This window comes from Pagrus pagrus (genome assembly GCF_965226575.1).
Source record: "Pagrus pagrus genome assembly, chromosome: 1".
Classification (NCBI taxonomy): domain Eukaryota; kingdom Metazoa; phylum Chordata; class Actinopteri; order Spariformes; family Sparidae; genus Pagrus; species Pagrus pagrus.
The window spans coordinates 36060200-36087037 of record NC_140185.1 but is presented as its reverse complement, the minus strand read 5'-3'; the positions used below and the strand labels follow the sequence as shown (position 1 = coordinate 36087037).

The window sequence follows — 26838 nt, the reverse complement described above, 5'->3', positions numbered from 1 at the left end:
TGTGATGAGTAATTACCTTAAAGTTAACATTTGATATGGCGACCCGAAGTTCTGGTTCTTCTAGGACTGTCCCGGTTTGAAGCTGAATGTCCTGACAAATATCTGTAAAACACAAAAATGTGCTGGTTTTGAACATTCACAACCAAATTGACCCGATTCTGACCACAATTATCACAAATTATGATTATAAAGGTTTTCCAAGTCATTATTCAGGAAAAAACGTTAACGTTTCTGCAGAACCGCAGGTGTGTCGCCACTTTGTTTGTTCAGGTTCACTTTTCTGTTTCTCTCTCGTCACAACACTTTGCCTTTGCTCTGCTCGGTGAGGGTTAGAAAAACATGTGGTTTGGCTAAAAATATCCGTCTTGGTCGGCACGATCACGATCACGGATGGAGATGGTCCCACTTTTCTGTGAGAAACAGCCAATTTTGACGCAACAGAACCGTCTGGAAACATCCCCAGGTCTCCTGACACAAACACCTGGTTCTGAAGCTAATGAGCACATCATGTGAACCTGAAATGTTAACTGCTCACATTATATCCGGGTGACTGGGCTGAACTGGCTTGTTGCTTGTTTTTCTCCCACAAACATTCACTAGACCTGTTTTAATAACTGGGACATGACTCAGGAGGTCTGGATTGAGCAACTTCAGGTTAAACAGCGGTGATGAAACGAAGTCCAATCCTACAAACAATACCTACGTCAGGTTAATGGCGCGACTTCCTTACGTGGGTCACCATAAAGACATACATCACATTGTTTCTGTGGCTCTCTGGAGGTTTGCTCCGTTCCTAAACTCTAAAACAATAAAACTAATCGTCACCATGTGGAGAACAAAGCTCGAGTCGCTCAGGAAGCGTGTCAGCGTGGGCAGCGTCTGACGCCACATCCATCAGCTCTGGACACGCTGCACTTCTCTGCTGATCATAAATTGAAGCTTTCAATCAACAAATTCCAGGAAAGTTCAGGATCGCGCTGTTCTTCACGCGTGTTTGCTGCCTGGCTGCCGTCGTTTGTTGGCTTCATGTGAGAAGTTTGTTCTGCAGAGTTCAACACAACAGGCCTCCTTCAAGTAACAACACATGTTGAGTAGATTTTCTGCTGTTGAAACGACTCGTGCTGCCGCTGCGAAGATCCTGCTCACGCCATCACTTCATGTGTTTACTTGTACTCGTTCTACGAGTCGTCAGAGTCTGAACAGGAAGTGTGTTTGTTGAGATACGAGAAGAAGAAGAGACTCTGCTGATGTGATAGTTTCCTCCGTCGTCCTATAAGAGAGCTAAAAATAATCTTTTCAACCAGATTAGGATCAGCTGTACAGAGCTGAGTCCTCATGATGTCACTCACTACGTCTGTCAGGTACTCTCTGTGGCTCACATTAAAGGGCTGAGTCAAAGTACCAGATATTAAAAACCAGCCCTCTCTGCTGCAGGCTACATTAGCTGCTACTAGCATAGCACACCTGAATCTCCTCCCACATTGACTTGAGGATGAATTGTATTGTGGGTAATGTAGGCGCCAGGTTTTGACATGACAGAAGAATATTTGGGATGAAAAAAGGCGATATCTGTTTTTTCTGCTCTGATTTTGCAGAAATCTCATGAATCTGACGGTTTTATAGCGACGCAGCGAGTTCCCTATTAATCCCAGTAAAGGAATATACCGCCAAAATGCAGTTTAAAGATCTTTTCATCTGACTCAAAACATATTTCCTTTAATTGTGTGTTTGGTGGAGAAAGAGCGGATCATTGTATCTCCAACATTTATAGCTTTTTGGTTCCCATTATCGATTGATCTCTTGATTATTCTGTACGTGAACGCTGAACAGAGCGTCGTCTTTATTTTATTTCTGTTTCAGACTTTTCCATCTTTCAGTCAGTCGTTCCTTCAGCTCCCGACTCTGCCGCTGCTGCACCGAGTGAATTTGATCAATAAAGTCTGATCTCATCTCTTATCTTTATTTTCTGTCAGCCAGCAAAATGATAAATTTTTTAAAAAACCCTTTAAAATGTACTGAACTTTAATCATTAGAGGGTTTAATATCATATCTTCTGGACCACCAGCAGCTGTAGAAGTTGTCCAGTGAGCCGAGTTTTTCCCACAACCTTTGCACCAGTTGGGTTTGTTGTGTTGGACGATCAGACGGCTCAGACTAAATATGAGGCGTCCTTGAGCCGTCTGCTCGTCTCTGCCGCTCTGCCTCGTTTCACCATAGTAACAAATGGACAGCAGCTCTCGGCTGCTTCGCTCACATGTTGTTGTCTCCGCTGCACACAAATAACTCCCGGCAGAAATGTCAGAGATATCCACACGACGGTGAGACGCGACTTCAAGATGACTGTGACAACACAGGACTGTTGTTAACGCAGCTGCACGTGTTGCTTTCTTTGTTTCCATTAAAGACATAATGTGTTTTCCCCTGAAAGCAGAACACACAGACACACACACACACACACACATACACACACCATGTCATGCTTCAGCTGCAGTAGTTTCTACATGTTGAAGATGCAGATTCTCTCTGTGTGTTTCTTGTTAGTCAACAGGTCTCTGCCCTCCACAACGAGCCTGTTCTGATCTCAGACCGTCAGCAGGAAGACTTTCTGACAGATCTCACACATCCGTGGTCACAGTTTGGTTCTGGATCATGAGGAACGTTCGGGTTATTACTAACGACTTGGTTAAAGGGGACTTCCACCGAGTTTACAGTCATGAGGAGGTTCATGTTTGAAATGAGTGGTATGAGGCGGTTAGTGTCTCCAGATACTGTAAATGTCTTTGCAGCATGTTAGATTTCTCCATTAAAAGGCCTAAAACGACTCGACCTTCACAGTGTTAACTCTGGCAGCTACTTTAGATTTAGTCTGAGTCTTCAGACAAAAATGTTTATGAGCTGTATTCACATTTCTATCCTTCAGTTTGAAGCCCTGTGCACACGTATTCAGGTTTGTTTTTTAGTCACTATCCCTGAAGGGAAAACTTCACTACGCTTGTTCATCTCTGGTATTTGAACCATCGGTTATGTAGACTTTATCGCCACCTACTGGCCTGGTTCAGCGTTTTAATCGTGTTTTTTTGCATTTTCGTGTGAGATATTTTGTAAAAAAAAAAGGTTGTGTGGACATGATTTTTTATTTAATTTTTTTAATGGAGGGGGAAAATATCCACTGTATCAGTGTGGACAAGACCTCAGTCTAGATTCAGTCAACCTTCAATCTAAATGTTTTCTCTTTAAACTCATTCAGTGCATCGTCAGCAGCTTCATGTCTGCAGCTTTCACTACAACACTAGTGCTGAAACTGTTAGTGGATTAATACGCCTCAGAAATCACACAAATATCTTACAAACAACCTGTAACTGAGAAACAACAGATGAAGTCGACAGTAACTACCAACTGCCATTAAATAATACACATTTTAAAATGTGCTGCTTTGGCTCTGATACAGCGTGTAATCTGCAGAGTAACTAGTAACTAAAGTTTTAAAATAAATGTAGTGGAGTAAAAAGTACAATATACCTCCTACAGAATGCAGTGGAGTGGAAGTATAAAATAGCAGATTATGGAAATACTCACGTAAAGTAGAAGTACCAAAAAATGTACTTAAGTAGATGTACTTAGTTACATTCATCGCTGCTCGTTACTCATCACAGGATGCTGATTCAGACACATCTCACCAAATGTTTCACTACAACAGGACAGACGGATGTTTACTTGTCCCAGACCAGTTATATCATTACTGGTTAATGACACATTAACCCAGCTAACGTTAGCCTGAAGCCGTCAGCTAACACACAGCTAACGTTAGCCTGAAGCCGTCAGCTAACACACAGCTAACGTTAGCCTGAAGCCGTCAGCTAACACACAGCTAACGTTAGCCTGAAGCCGTCAGCTAACACACAGCTAACGTTAGCCTGAAGCCGTTAGCTAACACACAGCTAACGTTAGCCTGAAGCCGTTAGCTAACACACAGCTAACGTTAGCCTGAAGCTAGCCTCATTCTTTCATTATTTTTGACCGCAAACTGAAAACTTTTTCGAGAATAACTCCACCTCCATTTTCAGCTAGCATTCGGACTTACAGTTCAGTTAGTTTACTCACCTTGTGGTGACTTCAGCATCTCCTCAGGTTCTTCAGGTGTCTCTCAGTCTTTTAGCCGACTTAAAAATAAAGTGTGTCCACAGATTTAACGTTATTCCTTCCGACCATCATGTTGTCACTAACTAGCTGTCAGTTTGGGGCGTCACACCGGGCTGAAGTTAGTCTGATATTCGTCAGCATCACCTGAGATTCAGGTAATCTGCACACGTCGATCACTGACAAGGACGTGTTGTTTATATTGTACGGAGCCCCTCGAGGGTCATGGCGAGAGTTGGTTCTGAGCCGCTTCATTACGCTGAGACAGACACGGGGTCGGTTTGTTTACCGGCGGGACAACAGCTGCGCGCCGCCTGAGGACACTGAGGACACGACCTCAGTGTCCTCAGTGTCCTCAGCTTCTTGTGCCTGTCAACACTCCTGACGTCCACCTGAGCTGTTCAGACAGCAGGTACAGCTGTGAGTGTCTTTACACACATAACGTGTTTAATCAGCTTTATTCTGATGTTAATAATATTTCAGTCACAGCTGATGAGCTGACACTAATTAATTACTGAGTGGAGGGATGATTAATTAAGGCAGCTCATTATTAATCACTTTCTAAATGAGTCACTTGTTTGACTGATTCATGTGAAATCTGCCAACAACAACAACAACAACAGCAGCAGCAGCAGCAGCGGAGACACTGAGGACGAGCTTCAGGTTAAAGACAGAGACGATAAATAAACAACAAACTGACTTAAATCAGAAAACAACGTCGTTGTGATAAAAACCAGCCGGACGAAGCTGCTGTCGTCACCGAGCTGCTTCTCTCCTGTTAATGAGACACTGACTGATCCTGTGAAACAGCTGATTATCTAAGTACGTTTTCTGCAAAACCACAGATAATTAAAACTGGATGTTCTCTATGGTACAACTTTACGTTTGTTTAGGTCCAATTTTCTGTTTCTCTCCTGTCACAACGCGGTGCTGATGATCTGGTTGGGTTTAGTCTCAAAAACGCTGGGTGAGGGTTAGAAAAACATCTGGTTTGTCGAAGCGAACAAGGCTGACAAACAGCCGACCGCAGGCTGAGTCACACCGCTGGATATTTTGAAGGAGACCCGGAGACATTTCCAGCTGTTTTTGTGGCGACCAGAACCACCTATCGTTCCCTGGAAGTCGGACCGTCTCCAAACCAGATGTTTTTCTAACCCTCACCCAGTGGTTCTTGAGCCTGAACCTAACCAGAGCAGAAGCACAGCGCTGTGACGAGAAACACAAAGTTCGTAGTGAACATTTATTCTGGTGAAAAGACATACCGGACCTTATTGTGTTGACTTTTTGGTTGTTTAAACTATAACAATCAACTGTATTTTATTAATCTTCTAACTGCTGCTTTTCTATAAATGAAGGGCAGTAAAATGCAACTTTGCATCTAAAATGTGGACGTATAAGGAGCTTTGGTTTGTGAACTAACACCTTCAGTCACCGGCCGTCAGTGGAAACTTCGCACTGTACGTTCAGACGGCAGCAGCCTGCAGGACACACACATCAGTCCTGTAACCTCCTTTAAGTTGTGCAGGAAACAGACGTGCGGCTGCTATAGGTGCAGGCTGCTCACGTGGTCGACCGGCTGCATATATAACATGAGGATCCACTCGCAGGGCTGGCAGGCGTCCAGCTCGTCCTCAGGAAACCTCACATCCTGCTGTGGACATAAGGCCAGTTATGGTGCGTTCAAGGCCGCCGACAGCTCGGGAGTTTCAGACACAGACAAAAGACTTCATCCAGAGCTCCATCAGACAGACGGCCCTGAAAATTTAGTCAAGATACACTCCTGTCGTTGGCTTCGACCGCTGTGTGTCTGTGTGTTAACTGATTGTGTTATGTGTTTAAACTCACACACACGTAACACCAGTGAAGTGTGAACCAGCACTTCCTCCTCGCTGCTCTTTACAGGCTGCTGTTTGCGCTGCGACTTTATCAGCTGCTGAAATGTTGTTGAACCGACTGCAGACTTCTGTTTTTATATCTCCAGTGATAAGAAGGAATAAGTCGTTAGAGAGGCGTTCACGGGCTTTACACAGAATCTGAACAGAACTTTAAAAAACAAAGAGCTTCTCGTGGTTGAAACAGAAGATCAGAATAATACAGAAAGAGGAATAAAATACCAGACGATAAAGAAAAGAACAAAAGTGATGACTTTGAGAAAAACGTTGGAAATAAAGCGGAGCGGTTTAAAAGATGGTTCTGGAGGCAGAGTTTCACAGCCGAGCGGCTCCGACTGTAAAAACATGACGTCAGTGTTGGAAAGTTAATAAGGACATTCATTCAGGGACAGTTTTAATACCTCTGGAGGAGTCTGAAGGACATTTACCAGCAGGGATGTTTAAAAAGACACCGAGATCCAGAGGTTAGAAGCTCGACCCACATTAGAGACTCAATGAACCACAACGGTCCTCAAACTGTAAATGCTGATGGACAAAGTCAGGTGAACGAAACGTTTCTGGAGCTTCACAGTAAAACTGAGCTGCAGCATTCTGCTAAACAAAAACATAAAGTGGCTCCATACAAATAACATGTAAATAACATGTAAATAACGTAAATAACGTAAATAACACGTCGGTGCTTCCGGAGACTGTAATAACGCCTGACGAGCTGCACGGAGCCGCTTCATGTTTTCTTTGTCTGTTTTGCTGTGAAGCTCCAGAAATGTTTTGTGGACGACCGAAACTTCACCTGACTTTCCGTCAGCATGGAGGGAGACGATGACTAAGTTTCAGTTTGGATGAACTGTCCCTTTAAGAAAAGTTATCACTCAGATGAGATCTCACTTTCATAAAAACACAAGTTGTGATGTCGTCATATTTACTGTAAATACCTCTGTAGCTTCTTCAGGTGATCAGCAGTTTCAACAGATTTCTGTTCGCTGTCTCAAACTTCAGGATATCTGATGATTTTCAACAAATGTGGATTCATCCGCCGCTGAAAATAGTCCCCAACAAATGCACTGTTTCCTCTGGTTCCATGAAATCACTGATCATTGTATATATTTGTGACAACAGTTTACATCCTGTACACAGTTTTAAGAAGGTTCAGGTCTTCAGTCTGAACCTTTGTGCTGGTCCACAGCTCCTGAGCCGACCCGGGTCGTCTGGATAATCGGCTCTATCGTGTTTCCTCTGTGGCTGTTCAGACCAAAGCAGCTTTTATTCTGCTTCATCCTCAACTTCAATATTTAGTTGTTGTTTTTTTACCTTCTGTTGTGCGACTGCTTCAGATTCAACCTGAATGTTGTGACAATATCGCCACCACGTGGAAGCTCTTGGTATTACAGCCTGTCTGCCTTTAAAACAAATGAAATGTACATGATGTGAGGTTAAAGGAGCAGTCTGAAAAACATCTTTCATTGACTGAATCTCTCTTTGTTTTCATGACTGATTACTCTGTTTACATGTGGCGGACCCTGCCACCTCTCTAGCTTCAAACAGTGTTCTGGGACCTTATTCTCCTCTGAGAGCAGCTCGTTTATTCAATGATGGAAATAATGAACATTTCTCGGTTTGTATTATTAACTCATTAATATTGTAAATATTACAATTCTGAGTTTGAATTTCTTCTCTAAATCTACATAATGCCCCTTTAACACGAATCAAAACATATTATTGAACATATATTAATATAAAATCATTATTTGACTCAATCAACGGTGAAACTTCAGTCTTCCTGTGTGTAATGGTGAAAATTCAGCTGTTGAGTTAGTTTCTTGTTTATATCGTTCTTGCTGCTTTATTTATTATTTTTTAGGTTTAATAAATTGCTAATCTCTATTTGCTGCTGTGACAATGCAAATGTCCCTGTTGTGGGACTAATAAAGGATTATCTTACCTCATTTTTATTTTAGATGAGGACTTCAGCCATAAAAACATAATTTATAGCTTATTTAAGTAAAGTTGTCAAATAAAAAGAGAAAGAAAAACTTTAACTATAATATAAATATATAGAGGGGGAATCTTTGAAGATCAGTTTTGTATTTTTGATAAAGTGTCATCAAGAATATTTAACATCAGTTCAATGTTTAAAAAACAGTAAACACAAACATTAAACTTAAAGTATGATAAAGTTATTATCAATGATTTTATCTCCCAGCATTTAATGATGGGCATCTATATGTTTTTGTTTACATTCTGTGTAAAAAAAGAAGTAAAATATAAATTTGATATTCAGGATTTGTGATGATCAGAATGTTTTCTATCAGATTGACAATAAAATAAAGGAATTTAAAAAAGCTCTAGTTTGACTCTGATGTAATCTGCAAAGTAACTTGTTATCCAATAAATGTGTAGAAAATGTACTCAAGTACTGTACACAAGTACAAACTCTAAATACTTGCACTACTTGTGTCTGAAGCGCAGTAAAAACACTTCAGACAGAGGCTGAATAGAGGTGCTGCAGCGACGGACGGTTTGAGAACAATAATGTGTTTTAATCTGAGAGAAGAAGAAACGCAGAGTTAAAGTACGAACTTACAAACGAGTGTAAGATCAGGAGCTTTAACAAGTCGCTGTTGTTTTTGTTTTGGGAGACACTGACAATGTTCAGTCGTTTAGGAATGATGATATGTTGTGAAACTGTGGCTCGATCAGTTGGCAAAAAAGGGCAACTGAAGGTATTTGATTTATATAAACTGTGCACGACATCATTAATCAACAGTATCGACCAGTGAACATCTGCGGAGGATTTAAAGGATCTCCTCTCGTCTGCTCCCAGCGAGAAACAATCAACTGTCTTGTTTTTGCTTTGAAATCTGTAAAAGGTCATCGAGGCCGAGCTGGACACACACACACACACACACACACACACACACACACACACACACCCCAACACACACACACACACACACACACAGACCGTCCAATAGGAAGCAGAGCTCTGAATTCCCCTGATGTTTCCACGCTGCAGAAACAATGATGCATGTTCAGGCATGTGAGAGGCCGAACTGTGCTTCATCCTCTGGAAACATCATGAGAGCACACACACACACACACACACACACACAAGCACACACACACACACACACACACACAAGCATACACACACACACACACACACACACACACAAACACAACATCACATATCAGAGGTTTTATTCATTTATCTCAGTGGATCTACAGTCATTTTTTTAAGCTAAAGTGAAGCATGTTTGTCTGCAGCTGCATTATCAATCACTGACGACTGTTTATCTTTCTGTTGTTGATCTTCTACACGCAAACAAACAATCCCAACATGTGGAGAAGCATCCAGAGAGTCCAGGAGGGACCTGAAAAGACAAAGTCACACAGTAATTATCTCAGTTTGTTCACATCATGTTCAGTTTATTGTCTTTGATTCATTAATGAGTAATTCAGTGTTTCTAGAAACAACCAGGTAACTGGACTCAGAGGTGCAGTGTGAAGGATTTAGTGGCGTCTGTAGGTGAGACTGTTCGCTTTGTCTGTAGAAACATGGCGGACACAAAAGGCTCGTTCTCATGGTGTGTTTTTTACACATCTCGATTACATACAGAGTCAATGCAAGGACGTGAACAGACATGAATTTGCCAGGTAACACAGATTATGCCAACAAGTAAAATTCATGTCCTTTCCATCTACGTATATTTAAAAAATTCAACTTTAAGTGAAAAATCTGCCGGCTTTTCCAAATACAGAGTCGGCTGCAGATCCAGATGCACAGCGAGCAGCAGTTAGCGGTTATTCTGGTGATTTGCTGCTTTAAGTAAAGGATCGAACTTAAAGAGCCATGACTTCCTGTGACAGTGGGGATGTTGATACAGACACAGAAGCCTTTATTTTGTGGTGGAAGATCCCTTTAACACTGTAAAATTAACTGTGTGAGGAGAAATAAACCTCGTGAACGTACCGGACTGGTTCCATCCGCTGTTTGGAGCTGAAGTGACAGAATCTGTAGAAACAAACGCATCCTGTTACCTCACAGCTCACAGGCTCTCCGAGGCCCCGCCCCTCACCTGTCAGACTCACCTGACATCCTGTCCAGCTCCACGCTGAAGTCGGAGAACTCGTAGCTTTTGCTCACGGAGCAGACGTGAGCTCCGAAGTCCTCGGTCCCGACCCGTTGGATGGTGAGCATGATGCTGCCGGGGCTGTAGGCGATGCTGTAGCCCTCGCTGCAGTTCTGATAGGACTTGTGTTTGATGTAGTGACACAGCAGCTCGTTGTTCGGACTCCTCCACTGCACCGACAGCTGGGAGAGCTGCGTGTGGTCCTCATAGTGATAGGAACACGGCAACGTGACCCTCTGACCGGGCTGACAGAGGACTCTGACAACGCTGCCTGCAGACACAACAGACACAGATATGAAATATGTATAAAAAGCCACAAAGCTGCAAAAAGGGTGACCACAGTTTGAGTCTGTGGGACGTCTCCAGCTGCTTTTGTGGCGACCAATGCAGGTACTTTAATCCAGACCATGATGTCTTCCTAACCCTAACCAAGTGCAGAGCGTCAGCAGCACAGGAAACTGAATCAGGTCATATTTCAAAGTAAAACAACATATTTGATAACCTGTTAGCTAACGTTAGCATTGAGCCTCGTCATCGTCAGTGTAGTGTAACACTGTCCAACTGTAATGTTAGCGAGGAAGTGCCTGAATGCTAACATTAGCTTTTGTCTAACAGATGCTAGTTAATGGTCATCAATTATATCGTTTAACCTTGAAATACGGCCCGATGTCCCTCCAGATTTTCACTATTCATCGTTTTAACAGTTGCGGATCAGTTGTGAAGTGGTGAAATGATCATTATTAGTCAGATTAGTGACGTCATCCCAGCGTCAGGCTTCACACAGCGAAGCATGACATCAGGGTAAAATGGCCACCGTGTGAAAGCAGTCACACGATGACAGTGTAACTTTTCACACCGACCAGAAATGTAAAGAAACCAGTGGGAGCCTCCAAAGACTGGACTCAAGTCCTGAACACGAAGATACAATCAGACCAGATTTGTTTACTGAATTTTGGAATTTCCCATTTTTGTTCAGTGGAAGTTTCATTTCTTTAAAATAACAAAACGAAGCCTGCGGTTTCCTGTGAAACACAATATTGAACTCTTGATATTTAACCACTAGTGACTGTGCAGAAACCATCAGCTAAGACGGAGTTAATCATCCTCGACACCGAACATCGTCTTTCCTTCAGTACCAGAGGTGAGTGAGGTCTAATCAACATGTCACTCTGATTCAGGAGAGACAGAAAAAACTTACCTTCTCCAACAAACTGTGACAGAACGAGTCCAAAGTACAGAGCAGCCGTCCGGGTCTGTTCCCCAGCTGTTCTCCACATTTGGTGATGGATCAACTCCACAGATTCAGACACTTCTATATTATTCAACAAGATGAAGAAGCTGGAGCACAAAGTTCAGAGATGACCGCTGCCTCCTTCACTTTTGCTTTCACAGTTATCAGGTAACAAGCCACGACTGTAAATGTACCACAACACTCTTCTTTATTTGACAAGTCTGCGGCACATGACCGGCCACGAGGGTCATCGAGGGGTTTTCCAGAATGACTCAACAGAAACAGTCCTTACAAACACTGAGCTCCAAAAGTCTGAGACAGCCGCTCAAAATACGTCTACTTCATTACAGAGATGATTAAAAACAGGTCGAGTGAAGAGTTGAAAATGTCCATAAATGTCAGAATATCTTCGTTAGTATTTGTTTCGTCCCCTTCGGCTTTAAAGACTGCATCGAGCTGGCATGGACTCCACAAGTGAGCGTGAAACCTGCTGACTCATGTTATCCCAGCCAGTCAGGAGTCAGCTGAGCGTGGAGGAAAGCTGAGGAGAGCTGGACTTCTTTCATCCTCCACTGTGAATTAATGACTGACTCAGCCTGATGTATTGATCTTCTGATGTATTGATCGTCTGATGGTGAGCTCACTTTGGCTCTGCCCGATTGTGCTTTGGATACAACTGATGATTCAGAGTTCCTCAGAAACCTTTAATCTGGTGAAATGACCCTTTTTTATTTTAATAACAGTCTGACGCTGTCGTTTACTTTCTGAGTCCTCGAACTTTCTGATTATTTTCAGGTTCACGTGACAAAAGTAGAGATTTTCAAGCAGACTTTTGGAGCTCGCCGTATATTTTGCTTTAATGAAACAACACTACGTTTATCACTTAAATAAATTGTGTTGTGTTACACTGAGATGTTTTCTTCCACCCATTGCTATCGAAGAACTGTAACAGTTTGAACACAAACTAAATGTTAAAACCTTCATGAAATGATGTGATTGTTCTTAAAAATGATTGTGTTTTAGTGAATTACTGGAAACTTTCATGTATTCAGGGTCCTAAAAATAATTTAAATAATAATTTAGATGTAGAAATCTGCTCACCGGTCGTGTCCTCGCTGTCGTCACCACCTGTAAACTCTGGATCACTTCAGGGGCCATGAACTGTTTTTAAACTCACCTGTGACGAAACAGTTTTTTTATAATAATAATAATAATAATAATAGTAACGTTTTGTGTGTGAAGGAAAGATTAAACGTCACAGCGCTAAAATCACAGAAATCAGTTTAATGTCAATCAATCAGTGCCGTTTATACAAATCAACTGGAGTTTTCAAACACTGACAGAAAAATGTTTTTTAGCTAAATTTTAATTTTTACCTACTGACAGAATGACGTCATCACACTGTGCACGAAGAGGAAACACACTGTACACGGATCCGTCCTACTGACGCTTATTTACATATAAACACACACGTTCACACACGTTCAGCCTCACGGTGAAGATGTTTTCATGTACAGGTGCTCGTGACCGACTCAAACACTGAACACTTCACACTGAACCCTGCACGGACGTCAACACACAACATGACTGTGACGAGACTCTGAGTCATGTTTAATAACGCTTCATGGTTTATGATTTGTGTCGACGATGATGAGCCTCATGCAACAAACAAACAATCTGTCGCGTTCAGTAGTTTTACTGGAGTTTTTCTCTGAGGTACGACTGAAGTTTATGAGCAGAATATCAGGAGTATTATTTATTTTATTCACATTAGAGTGATGTCACAACATACAGATACTGATGATGACTGTGGTATTTTAAAATGAAATATTGATATTGTTAATAATACACATTTCACAATATTGTGTAAATATTCTCTGTTAGTTTCCGTTCTCTCTCTGTCATAACAGGTGTTGGTGACGCACTTTAACGCGCCATTAAACTGAAAAGTTAATGAAATGTAATTTTTCTTTTTGTTCACTTTTGTTTGCAGATTCTCTCCACGACACAAACATCTGAACTTTCTCCTCCTCACAGCTTCAAAACAGCCTCGTTACTTTAGTTTGTTACTTACGTGCGCTTCAGTTAGCTTTGACCACAAACGTCCTTCAGAGGGAGACTTTTTACCTTGATACTCTGAGTACATTTCAGAGCCTGTACTCTATTACTTTTACTGGAGTAAACAAGTTGGATCAGTACTTCTACTTTTACCAGAGTCTGTTTTACACAAGTATCTGAACTTCTGCTGGAGGAAAGCATGTGTGGACTTTTGTCACCTCTGAATGAAGCTGGTGTATTTCTTCTGTTTTTCGTCTGCTGATTTGAGAGCAGATTTAAAAATCCATCATGTCGAACAGGTGGCCTGGTTACTTTATGGCGAGAATATAAAAATGTTGTTGCATGAGGCCCAACGTGTCGTGATCATCTTCACATTTACCAAACAGACATTTCTGATAAATCCCGGTCCTTCGACTGTTCTGAGGCTCTTTGTAGCATAATACTGTGTGTGCTGATTGTCCCTCAACTGTTTGGACTCAATCATCATGATCAAATCGGGCTTTAAATCATGTGTTGGTTTCCTGATCACAGACTGGTCCTGGACTAAGTGTTCAGCTTGTTGGACCTCTTATCATCGCTGCTGATCCTTCACCTTTGAGAAAGCAGAGCAGAGCTCCTCCTCAGGTCACAGATCGCTTCCTGTGTGTGTCTATTGTGCCCAAAGTAAAGTACCTCAAACGCCTCGCTGCTGCTGTGAAGTACAAAATGATGTCACAAAACCGATGAGACACATAAAAACTATCACTGTACAAATACATTTCATATTTTACAGTTTTCCTTCTTCTTGAGCCTTTGTGACGGCTGGTGAGGAGGCGTGTGGACGCATCGGTTACTGGATTCCTCTGAATAAACACATCGCGAACACCATGGCGAAGAGCTGCAGAGACAACGAGACACAGATCAGAGAGAGACAGCTTAAACCTTGATGGAAGACGGACAGGCAGGTAGGACTTTAATGACGAAACTTCTTATTGTCAAAAACACAAACTGATCCATCACGTGAGTGTTTGGAGCAGCAGGACGTGAACGTTTCAGTAAAACTCTTCATCTCATCTTAAAAACTAAGAACTAACCTGTCAGGTGACACAAAGTCTTCATTAAAATACCTTTTAGACACACCGTTTATTCAACCTCACAGAAAATAATCTACGTCACGTTCATTAATATACGAACAAACAACAAGCAGTAAATTATTCAGCATTTAAATGAAGTGAGAAAACAGAGAACGTACTTCGATTGTCAGCACGACGATGGCCAGAGCTCCTGCCGTGTAAATATACGTCTCAAAGTAGTTGACCATCGCTGAGTAACAGCCCTGCAGGAAGGAAACACACAGGAGTGAGGAAACAAACAAACAAACAACAACATGTTGACATATTACTTTTATTATGAAACCACACAGCCTGGTTATGAAACTATAGCTAATTATTCTGATGTGATACAGCGTTTTTCAATTACATCTGCCGGCCTGGTTCTGCTCGGTTTGACTCAGCCCAGTGCGGCAGGGATTTACATCTCCATGACAACAAGGCTACCTGCTTGAAGGTGTGACGGTGTGCAGGTGGGTCAGAGGAGCGGCTGTAAACACTCGTCCTCCCCGCAGCATTGTCGGAAAAACCCACTAACAATGCTCCATTGATTCAGTGGCGTTCGGTTTCATTTCCTATAAATTCTTCACAATAAAACTTCTTTAAACGCTTTTATTGTGAAGCAGCAGGTACTTAACCCGTTGAGAATTCACCTCTATTGTTAGTGTATCTCTGCAAATACAAGGTCTACTTTAATAATCAAGGTATCATAATAAGGGGAAGACTTGAAATGTTTGTTCAGATGTGTAAGTGTAAGTATATATGTCACTGGGTCCGAGTACATTAAGTTGGCACACAGCATATATGAAAGATTTTTTTAAGAAATTACAATTTTCGAATGAATATCTCTGAGGAACGATGCAGCTGCAGCTCCAAATCAAGCTATAAAACGTGCTCACACTGTTTGTGTGAGATCTTCGATAAAGAAGTTAAATTAAAATCAGTGATAATTATAAACTTTTAGTAAAAACTGTTGTAGTTTCCACCTCTAGATGTTTTCAGGTGTTTACGTTTCTTAAAGCCGTGTCGGTGAGTCAGTGAGAGGAATGTGTTTCCTGTAACGACCTTGTTGTGTCTGAAGGCCACGCTGCCGCTCACACACTGCTCCACGCTGGCGGCTCCAAGGTAACTGTTCCTCTGGCAACAGGCCTCAGGGACCATCTTATTGGGGCTGAGGAGCCTGAAGAGGCTCTCCTCGAAGTCCTCGGGGCCGCTGACGCCACAGCAGTCGAACTGTACACAGAAACACGACGGGAGGAAGAGCAGCATGAAGGACTGGGGCGCTGATGGACGGTATTATTGGATGGACAGAGGAGAAGCGGTGATTGTAAAATCAATGCGTCACCGTGGTCATGATGGCGTTCCAGGTGGATGTAAAGACGTCGGTGTTGTTGTGACCTTGGTAGTGACGCTTGAGCTCCCGGCTGAAATACTCTCTGGTTAACTGGACGGAGAAATAAAAAAACATCTCAGGTGAGGACGTCACGGTCTGACCAGGTGACGATGACAAACAGTCCAAAGACTCACGTGTTCTCTGAAGAGGAAAGCCAGGATGGCAGCAGCCAGTTCAGCCAGGAAGATGAAGAGGATGAGCATGAAGAACTGAAGAACGAGAGGAAAGCACAGTCGGTGTTACAGAAACTGTCTAAACATGTTGTATCTTCCTGCCTGTGAATAAAAAATGTTCTGGTTTAATAATTAAACACTCATCATCTTGTTGCGGTTGTGCAGATATGCGTCATTACATTCACCTCCTCTAGAGGGCACTCTCGCACTGTCCCACTCTGCTCTTATGTAACTTCAAACAGGGACGTGATGGAGGACGGACAGAAACTCACTCACTTCGTTCTTCTTACAGTTTCTCCACTTTTGACCTCTTAATTATAAAGTGTGTATTAAATTAAACAGGACGAATCTGATGCAACACACACAAGAAGAGTCTGTAACAGTTATAGACAATCTATGCTATTATCGGTCTTTTCTATCAGATCGTTTTTATAATAAATATATGATATATGTGTTTGTCTTCGTGCTCTTTCTAAAAATGCTTTCATTATGATTTCAGTATGAAGTCTCGACACACGAGCCTGAGCTGAAAGAGATCAAACAGATAAACAAATACATAATTAACACACACTGACGTTAGACGCTTCACTACAGAGTCATCGTGCTCAATCGAGTCAATCAATACTGAAACATAAACGTCAGCAGCGCCCAAACATTTCATTTCTCACAAACTGATGTCAGAACTTCTTTTTCCAGCCGTAAAGCAGTAAATCCCTCTCATCAGCAGTGACTCACAAAGAGCAGGAGGCATTTGTTCTCCCTGATGGCTCCACAGCAGCCCAGGAAGCCCAGCAGGAACAGCATGCCGCCCATGGCCAGGATGACGTAGACCCCGGTGAACAGGAGGGGGTTGGCCGCCACGATCTCCCTGAAGCCCATCGGGTCCAACAGCACCCAGATGCCCACACCCAGCAGGAAGGAGCCGCCCAGCTGCGAGAGGGAGGGTGAATTATTCAGTCAGAATGACATCAGCGGAGGAGATACTGGTGGAGAACATGCACGAGTAACTTCATCTCTTTTTGTTTTGTGTGAAACACGTCTGAAGGAAAAAAGTGTTTAAAGGTGAAATCTGTAAGAAAGTACACTTCGGCTGTAGTGAGTTAGCAAGTAGCTCAGTTAGCCGTGGAGCTAAGCGGCCCTGTTAGCTGACTGGAGTCTGACCGCTACACACGGCTCTGACCAGGACTTGAGCTACAAAGTGGTGTCAGGAGACAGGACGGCCGGGGCGAGGCAGATAATGACTGAATGTTACTTTTTGGGTGAACTGTTCCTTTAATGTTCTGTCCTGTGTTGTTTTGTCTTATCCAAATTTTTCTTTAACAACAGCTGAGGGGGTGTGAGTGGGAGAGAGTGAGCGAGCTGTGTGTATCTGTGTATTTATGTGTGTGTTTGTTATGTAAAGCTGCTTTTGTTTTTGTATTTTACATTGTTCTGCGACGTCTCCAGGGTGAATCGCTTCAATGCGATCAGATCAAGGAAAGACACACTTTTATACATTATGTTCTCAAGTTTTATTGATATAAAACTGCATTGAAACACAAATCAGAGTCACCCTGAAGGTTAACGACAGAAGGAGAAGACGTGAACTCACAAAGATGAAGAAGTTGAAGATGAACATGAGGTACTTCATACAGCTGAGGCAGTCTCCCTCCATGGCCGAGCCTCGAGCTGAAACCTTGCCCTGCCCCTGGAAACACACACACACACACACACACACACACACACACACACACACACACACACACGATTTATATTAGAGCTGAAAGAAAATTGTGTTATTTTTTTAATTGACTACTGTGTATACATACGTGCATATAAATATACATTCACACACACATACAGACTTCTAATCTAATAAAAACAAACACGTGCAAATACATGAGAGTGTGTACTGCACAATAAGATGCACCAGTGTTATTTTGTTACAGATTAAAAGCAGAGGAATATATTTTGAGTGGCAACAGTTGGCTGATTTTGAGGCATATGATAGTAATCCTAACCATAATTAAAATGAAAGCTGCTTTAATTAATATTCTATATCAACAATGCACTGACGGCTTTCTGTATGTGAGAGCAGAAGCAGGAGGATGACGTGACGAAGGTCTGATCCTGCAGATGGCTTCCTCCCGTCTCTCTGCAGTTTCCCACAGGTCTACAAAGCTTTATAATGTGAATCAGCTCGTTGTTTAACTTTCACAGTTCACAACTTCACTGTCGAGAATCTCATCAGCTTGAACAGCAGCTCTGTTCAACAAACCTCCACCAGCTCCCTCGCAGCTTAAAGATGTTCACATTCATCAGGTGACACAAACACGACTTCATATGAATCAATGTTTCTCTGTGTCTCTAGGTGATAATGTGTCATTTTGTGTTTTTACCAGTTGTTGCGCTCCAAGTGGCCAACAAATTCATTTAGGTTTAAATGACATTAACGACTTATAAACAAAAGAAAAAACCAACAATGCAAAATCAGCTCCGCTGTAACGTAGCAGCTCCAAGTGTTCCTGCAGACCTGAACATTCAGTTTGGATAATCAATTATTCTTCTGAGTCATTTTATAGACCAACCATTAATCAATACATCCAGGAAACAACCAGCAGATTAACTGATAATCAAAATAATCGCCAACAGCTCTACTGCTCTCCAAATCCAAAATGTTGAGACTAATTCAGTTGAATTCAAGACTTTAGGAAGGAATTTACACAAAGAGGACGAATATGAACATTCTGGTGATAAACTGTATCTGTGAGCAGCACGTTACATAAAGACACTGAAGACCGACTGTACTCAGCGTCTCCTCTGAAGTGGACGTGAGCGAACACAAGCAGCAGGACAGAGAAACGCATGATGACACATTGGCAGTCACAGTTTTTGTCAGTTGTGGGGACGTGACACTGACAGCCTGTCCCCGTGGGATCGTTTGACACATGGACGGACGTTGGCTGGTGCTGACGAGGACATGTCGACGTAAGAGGGGCCATCAGCGGGGGTGTGAAGAGGACCAACTGTGCACTTATGGTCCCTGATGGTGTTTACCAGTTAAAACCAACATACAGCCACCTGTCACATGCGAGGGGACGGCCAGCAGTTCAGTCTGATAACTGCAGATTTAATCAAGAGCACGACCACGGAGAGGAAGTTCACTTATTTTGTCCAAATTAAGCTTTTGAAATGATGTTGAAGGTCATTTAGATTCTACTAAACACTAACTAACTACCATCATCGCTCATGTTAACCACCAGCTCTTCCTCTATTTATTCAAGGAACGAAACATTCAGATCTGTGTGATCTTCTCTCCAACCTCAAACATGCACAAACTACAAGATTTGGAAATAATGGTGCATCACACACCTCAGAATATGAAGATTATCGTACCCGAGGTACAGTACTGACCAAATAACAATCATAGTCACCCAAATCCAAAATATCACGTTTGATATATTCATTTCACATTAGCAGATAATCTGGGCTGAACATCGGTACCGCCCGAGGTCCAAGACCAGTATCACAGGGGATGAATCAGGAGTCCTGAATTCCTGAACGTACCAAAAGTCTCAGATATCATTTCTTCCTTTTCAACTCGACAAGGTTTACGGTAATCACAGCATCTACAGCCAGTTTCATTGCTAAAGACATACGACGATATTTCCCCTGTAACTGCCACAGTGAGGCACCTGGTCACGGCTGTGGGTTAATATTCATGATGCCAAAATGTTTTGCAGGTCTGCTGTTGTCTGTTGGTGCAGTAATAAACACAATGTGAGTCTGAAATTATACATTTTCCTTCCATTTTTCCCCTCACGCCATAAAGTAACATAAATATTTGAATTCCCTCCAAGTATCACCACTTCTTCATCTTATTTTAATTAATAAGAGAAAATGACAGACTACGAACTCTGTAGTACAACGATGTAAAAAAGGAAATGAAATGTGACACCTACATCTTGGAGTTAACTCGTCTGGTTGTCAGGTCTGTGTGATTAAAAGTGAAGCAAACATCCGTCCTCTGATTCTCCCTTTAACACGGCCCACAGAGCAGTTAACACCAGTAATTCCTGCTTATTTACCTTCTCGCTCTTTGTCTATCTTTGCTGAGCTCTCAGCTGTGTTAATGTGTATTTGCGGCTAATTTGACCGCTCTGTGCGAGGCTTTTAGTTTAATGACGTAAAACGCCGGTTGCTCCGCTTTCACTGCAATTAAACACTGCCAGTGCACTCTGGGTAATTGCTGCCTCTTTGGGCGAGGTCAGGGTTAATAAAATAAGGGTGCGTATGGTGCGTTGGGAATTTGCACACGCACTCAGCATTATTAGCACGTCTTTGTCAATCACTCACGTCAGCACGATTACAATTACGCAGATAGATGTGTGATTGTGAAATGAACAAAAGGAAGACGGCGAGAAAAACAACAAACAAGAAAACACGCCGAGCTGTCAGAAAAACAACACGAGCATTGTGATGATGTCGGACGAGATTACACACACACACACACACACACACACACACACACACACACACACACACACACACACACACACACACACACACACACACACACACACACACACACACACACACACATCCACCGCTGCCGTGATGACAAAGAAGGAAGGCAGAAACAGACGTCTTGATTAAACCAACAGGGGGCATAAATTAAAGTAATCATGATGTAATCAATCATAATTAGATTAATATAATTATAATTACATTTGAAATAAAAAAAACAGCTGTTGAACGCTGTTGAAATTCAAACCAGCTGCAGTTTTAATGACTCAGACTTCTGCTTTTAAACACCAACCCTCCTGCAGTCTGACAGGCTTCATCAGTGAGAACATGTATGAAGTGTAAGGCTGTAATTTTCCTCTCAGACATCTCTGGTAACTGTTATTAAAGTCTTCACCACGCTGAGCCGAGTGCTCTTAAAAAGGTTTAAAAATGGAAAAGTGGACCCACTGACTGATGCAAATCATGTGCACGGAAATGTGTTCAGTCTTTTTCTTTCAGTTCATCAAATGAAACACTAAATCACGACACTGTGGATTCAAACGCCTGAATACTTTCAAATTTGAATTTAAGACATTTTAAGAACTAACGAAGCTCCACAGGTGAAACGTTCATGTACATCTGCAACAAATATTTCACTGTGTGAAGGTGATGGGGGACTCCAACTAACGATTATTCTCATTATTGATTTGTTCGTCAATCACGTCTTTAAATTGCTTCTTTTGTCCAAAACCCGAAGACGCTTCATTTACTGTCAGAAACGACAAAGAGAGCAGCAAATCCTCACATTTAAGAAGCTGGAACCAGATGATGTTTGACATTTTTACTTAAAATGAAATGATAAATCTATTATCAAAACAGTTTGTAACACATTTTCTGTTCATCAGCTAATCAGTGAATAGACTAATGGCTCTAAATCATCCAAACGGTACAAGAACACAACATAACCCACTAAACATGAAATGTACCTGTGTGTCTTGATAAAGTGGTAAAATTCATAATAGAGGTTAAATTCAACCTCCAACCAATTAATAAAAACAGGACAGTAACAAATAATCAATAATTATCTATACTGACCGATGTGAAACATCCTTTTAAATAAGCTGCGCCCTCTTCTGATACATCTTCATGTTCTCTCACCACCTTCTGCTTATCTCCATGAACCAACTCCTCACATCAGCAGCGGATGGAAACCTGACGCGTCTCCTCGTGAGTTCGAGTACGACACATCGGGTTTGTTTTGGAGTCGAGCTGAACTAATTTGCTTTCTTTCATCGTTTGGAGGATCTGAATGAGCAGCTGCTCAGTAGCAGGTGGGAAACATTCATCAGCCCATTTTCTACAGGAGGCAGGTGTACGATGCAGATCGACTTCAGAGTGTTTAATCCATTCATATCACACACACTGTTGGACTCTCTCTGTCCTCTTGGTGTCTCTTTTAAAAGTACGTCAGACACAGCTGTTACTGTAGATTTGGGGGTTGATTCGATTAGTGTGTTGTCCAAAGCAGAACTGAAATGATCTAGGACAAACTGTAAACTTCCCGTCTGCTCTGCGTCTGTTAAAAAACTGGTTTTGCAGTTTTTCATCAACTTCCTTTTAATTCTGTGTTTCTGTCTCTCGTCCTCGTCTGGAGAAAACAGCTCTTTTCATGATCACAACACTTCTTCCAGCGTTGCTCATCTCAAATTGTTTTGTAATCACGACCATCGCTGTGTTTCTCTCTTTGTAATCACAACAGCTTGTTGCATTTGGACGTCGGTCTTCTTTGCAATCATAATTTCTATTCTCAGAAAATAAGACGAAAGCTGGTTTCATGCAAAACAACTTTTTCCCCTCACCCACAGGCCTTTCATCCCCCGTTCCTCTGAACGGTATCAAATCGAATGTGTTTGAGTCGTCTGAGCTCTGCAGATGGGAAACAAGCTGCCTGCTTTTCGCCCTGAACTTCCTGCTAACTGCACCTTTAGTTCAGGCTGATACAAATCTTTAGAAAAAATATTTTAAACTTAATGGTGAAAGATTCAAGATCAAATGTTTTATGCTGCATTAGTGGAAAAAGGTTTTTCTGTTACAAAACTGCTGGTCCTCCTCTTCCTGTACTTCCAGTTTCGAGTGTGTAAAACACACACACACACACACACACACACACACACACACACACACACACACACAGCACAGAGTGGTGCTCAGGTCCCATTTAGCAGCTGTGGCTCTTTTCAAAAATAGGTCTGGGGGCAGCTGGGTAATTTCACGCAGCCACACAGAGAATGGCCACAAATAATTCCCTCTCTGCTCTGCGGTCGTGGAGAATCGCTCCGGTTGGATTCAATAATCCTGCAGCCGTTTCCTGTGGGCCGACACTGGAGATCCTTCAGGTGTTCGGGTTGATCAGCTCGCTCTGCGCCTGATTATTCAGGATTAAATGTATATATGTATCAGCACCTGGTCTGTGCGTCTCTGTTCGCCTGCCGGAGCGTGCACCCATGTAATCCAACTGCTTTATCAACACACCTGACGGGGCGACTGTTCTGTTGTGCTCAATGAGCTTTAAACCTGCATTAATTTACTGTTACTACTTTATTACGATGACTTGTTGGAAGTTATAGCGAACAGTTGCCCATTTCTACATCCAGCAGTCAACATTAACTTTAATTTGTAGGCGTGTTTGTGTCCAACAGACTCCTTTATGCTCTGGTTTTTGGTCTCCACCGACTCCTGAGACAAATGTCTGAACTTATTAAATGCAACACTTCGTTCACCAGCTCGTCTCTAACTGTGTCTGTCTGACGTTTAATGCTGGACAGGTAGCATGCAGTGGGTTTTTAGGACTGTTTTGATAGAAATAGCTGCTGGCTGAGTCAAAACAGTAAGGATGTGGGAAGAGGTGAGCAATCTGTCCAGAAATATATAAAACAATTCTTAATCTATTAAACTTCATGATCCATATAAACTGCAGTGTTTTCCCTCATTTTTTAAATGCTCTTTGAAAGACTTGAAACAGCCTGTGAATGTCTCCATTTGCACCATTAAAACACAATATTGTATTCAAGTTATTTCTTTAATGGCACAAGCTAACACAAGCTAACACAAGCTAACCGAGCGGCTTGTTCCTCTTGTGAGATCTGGCAACACTGTCGCCTATTGATCGACGGGGTAGGAAGGAAAAAACATATTTCTTCTGAAGGAAAACACAAAATTCACAGTCATTTTCTGTGTTTTTTGTTTTCTAATACTTTGTTTTCTTGTGAAATCAAAAAGACATTAAAACATCCTGAAATCAACAGATTATTAGAGTCCCTGATCACTCAAACAAAGACACTGCACATTAAAACCCAAAATGAAAAGATTCACTGAACTGTTCCTTTAAATATCCATATAAAGAGATTCATTTTGCTGATGTGACGTATTTCACTTGAGTTTTACCTCCACAGTGACGGAGTGAGTCTGAACAGGGAGGTTGTGGGCAGAGGTCGGTGATCTGGGGATAACTCTCTGTGGGTTCATCACTACAAATGACCTCATTCACAGCACTCACTTAGTCCATTGTTGAGACAGAAATATTGATCTGTGCAGCTCAAAGAAAGTAATTCAACACAAAGTAAATTTTGTTCTTCAGCTGGCGTGTTCGCTGCCAGGTGACGTCACCCTCATCGAGCATCACGGTTGTCTGTATTATAAGCAACTTTAGGCTTGTTTTTCTGTAAAGTTACTAACAATGGTAGTTGCTGGGTTTGTTTCTCAGCTGTATTTGCTTCTTTGGGCCTCGTCTCCAGTAACTTCTGTCTAATAAAGCAAAAACGCTGAGCATGCCACGCTGCTGGATCCGTCTACAACCCTGTTTCATTGATTATTTGATCTATTTCTCATTTCTTGTTCGCCACTTGGTTTTTTTAAAGTCCCTTAGAGTCAAAAACAAAAATATAAAATCTGTATTTAAGCCAAGTCTCTTCTTTCTCAGGCTCGTTTCTCTTGTGAGATTTGGCAACACGGTCGTCTATTGATTGACAGGAAAGAGGAATAAAAAACATATTCCTTCTGAATAAAAATTATATTTATTTTCACAGGTTGGTTTTCTTATGAAGACAAAAAACATCCTGAAACCAGAAGATATCAGAGTTCCTGCAGCGTGATCACTCAAACTGAAACACTGCACATTAAGATTAACTGAACTACTCCTTTAAATATCCATAGAAAGAGATTCATTTTGCTGATGTAATATATTTCACTTCACACTGACACTCATTGCATACGGCACCTTTATTATCATTTATAATACGACCACCAGCCCACAGAGCTGAGGACTGCACCGTCAGCATGTTGCAGCAGTGAAACAGGATCCCAGTATGAATCCTGCCGGCTTCCCACAGCCACTGTGTGTAACTGTTTCTGCAGCGATTACCCACCAGTGACAGGACGCTCCAGTCCAATAAATCACAGAGTCAGAGAGTCTGGAGGAAGTGCAGCGTGTACAGAAGCATGTTTCCTCCTCGGTGCCGGAGAGGCAGCGGACCTGATTGCCTTCATCCATCAGAGCAGTGAGCGGGGACAGTGGGATAAACCCCGAGGATTTAATGTTTCTGCATCAGTAATGAGAGGACAATGTACACAGCCGCTGTGGGAGAAGACGCGTACTGATGTTGGTGAATCTCGGGAATGTTGTTGCTGCTTTTCTGTTTGTATCCTGAATACAATCACACACGAGTTTGTGTGCAAATACTTTGCCACCATGAACTGTGACGCAGTGACTGTGAATGCAATACGACACCGTGTCCTAACTGAATGCAAACGTCCAACGCAAAACGATGATGTCGCCACTGAGTCCGTCCAATATTCTGCTACTTCATGTAAACAAACCCGACCTGTCAGCTGTGAGCTGGACATCAGATTGGAGACTTAACCACTGAAAGTAAAAGATAGGCGAGTTTGTTCAGACAGTATTTTCTTCTATATTTGTACTTGTACTTGAAATTTTCTTGCAGAGTACTCAGATTACTTTTTTGTTGTACCAAGTAAAGTAATGTGTTAGTTCTGCAATTCAAGTAATCAGTTATTTAGCTTGTTTTTCATGAAAGTAATCTGTTACTGGAATAAAACTGCTGCCATCAGTTCGCCCGTGGAGAAGCTTTGTGCTCTTGGAAGTCTTTGTCTCGCGGTTTGATGGAAACCAAACCAGACCTGACATCACAGTGGACGACTGTTAGCTGATGACTTAATAAACTAAGGATTTGGTTTTATTCCTGACTGACGGCACTGAATCTTCTCTTCTCTTCAGTCTGTTGGAGAGTTTCTTCAGCAAACTGAATGAACAATTCTGACTTCATTTTATTTAGTTTTGAAGAGAAGGGAGAAGAGAAATCTTGGACGAAGCAAACCTCAGGGGGTTTATTTCAAAGAGGTAATTATTACCTCTCCCCTCTCTGAAAGCTGCCTGTGAAACCAGTCACATGGACAGCTTCTCCCTTTGAGGGCCCGCCATCACGCCTCATAACCATACACAGAGGCAGGCAGGGGAGACATCAAATTATCTTCTTTCACACACTTTGCTTTTGGACGGACCCTGAGATGCATACCAAATAAAAGCAGGTGGATGAAGAATACATAAAGACTGGAGCGTCCCTGAGGGTGGAGGTGGTGTAAGCCTCTTCAGAAAGTCCATACCGACTCAGGTTCCTGCTCTGAATGCTAAACACAGTGCAGAAGAGGAGAGGAGGAAGAAATGAAGCTCTCCAGGGGTCACCTGCAATTTCACATTAATTATCCAAATTATCGATGACTTCAGTGAGGCTCCCCAACCAGTGTGGGTCAAGACGGTCTCACTTTTAATATGAGCTGTAATGTGGAAGTGGAAGACATTTATAAAACTCAACGTTTGAGACCTGAAGAGAAAAAACACCAACGGATCTCCACAAGTCCACAGTACAAAGCTTTTTCTACGTCTCTTGGCCTTTTAGGTTGCTGAAAACTGATCTTCTGGGAAACTCGGTGAAGATATTCAGAGACGTTTTCAGTGTTTTCGGCTGCTGATAAATGTAATGATGTCATTGTATCTTGGTTTTAGAGCCCGACTGATAAATCAGTCAGTCGATATTATCAGCCATTATCGGCCCATAGATGTATCAGTATTGGTTTCTCAGTGAGACAATAAAGTTTAATATCCTGCCTCCATTACAAGTGTTTGGTAACAACGTTTGAGGCTTTATGTATTCTGTGTATACAGGGAATATCAGCTG

At 42.1% G+C, this 26838-nt stretch overlaps 2 protein-coding genes across 3 annotated transcripts in view; both read right to left on the bottom strand.

The window, feature by feature from the left end:
- Nucleotides 1-9220: 9220 nt before the first annotated feature.
- LOC311254502 (uncharacterized protein) lies at nt 9221-11680 on the bottom strand. Its single transcript, XM_084348302.1, has 4 exons — nt 11358-11680; nt 10119-10430; nt 10000-10041; nt 9221-9400 (listed from the first exon to the last, which is right to left on the bottom strand). The coding sequence occupies exons 1-4, from the start codon at nt 11434-11436 to the stop codon at nt 9342-9344; spliced, it is 492 nt and encodes a 163-aa protein (XP_084204428.1). The 5' UTR covers nt 11437-11680; the 3' UTR covers nt 9221-9341.
- Nucleotides 11681-12654: 974 nt separating this feature from the next.
- Nucleotides 12655-26838, bottom strand: part of LOC311261377 (tetraspanin-18B-like) — a 28402-nt gene continuing 14218 nt past the window's right edge. For both annotated transcript variants that reach the window (XM_084359939.1, XM_084359940.1), the window contains exons 3-9: nt 17694-17789; nt 16838-17032; nt 16064-16138; nt 15882-15980; nt 15602-15769; nt 14680-14763; nt 12655-14325 (exon numbers count right to left, since the gene is read on the bottom strand). In XM_084359939.1, the coding sequence (XP_084216065.1) occupies nt 14278-14325; nt 14680-14763; nt 15602-15769; nt 15882-15980; nt 16064-16138; nt 16838-17032; nt 17694-17789 (765 nt within the window). In that variant the 3' untranslated portion in view covers nt 12655-14277. The remainder of the gene's footprint in view (nt 14326-14679; nt 14764-15601; nt 15770-15881; nt 15981-16063; nt 16139-16837; nt 17033-17693; nt 17790-26838) is intronic.

Bases quoted from the DNA above. Each gene is read 5' to 3' on its own strand.
- LOC311254502 (XM_084348302.1), bottom strand. From the start codon at position 11,436: ATGTGGAGAACAGCTGGGGAACAGACCCGGACGGCTGCTCTGTACTTT. The intron at 10,431-11,357 runs GTAAGTTTTTTC...TTGTGTCTGCAG, and splicing joins GTCACAGTTTGTTGGAGAAG to GCAGCGTTGTCAGAGTCCTC. The intron at 10,042-10,118 runs GTGAGTCTGACA...TTGTTTCTACAG, and splicing joins GGAGCTGGACAGGATGTCAG to ATTCTGTCACTTCAGCTCCA.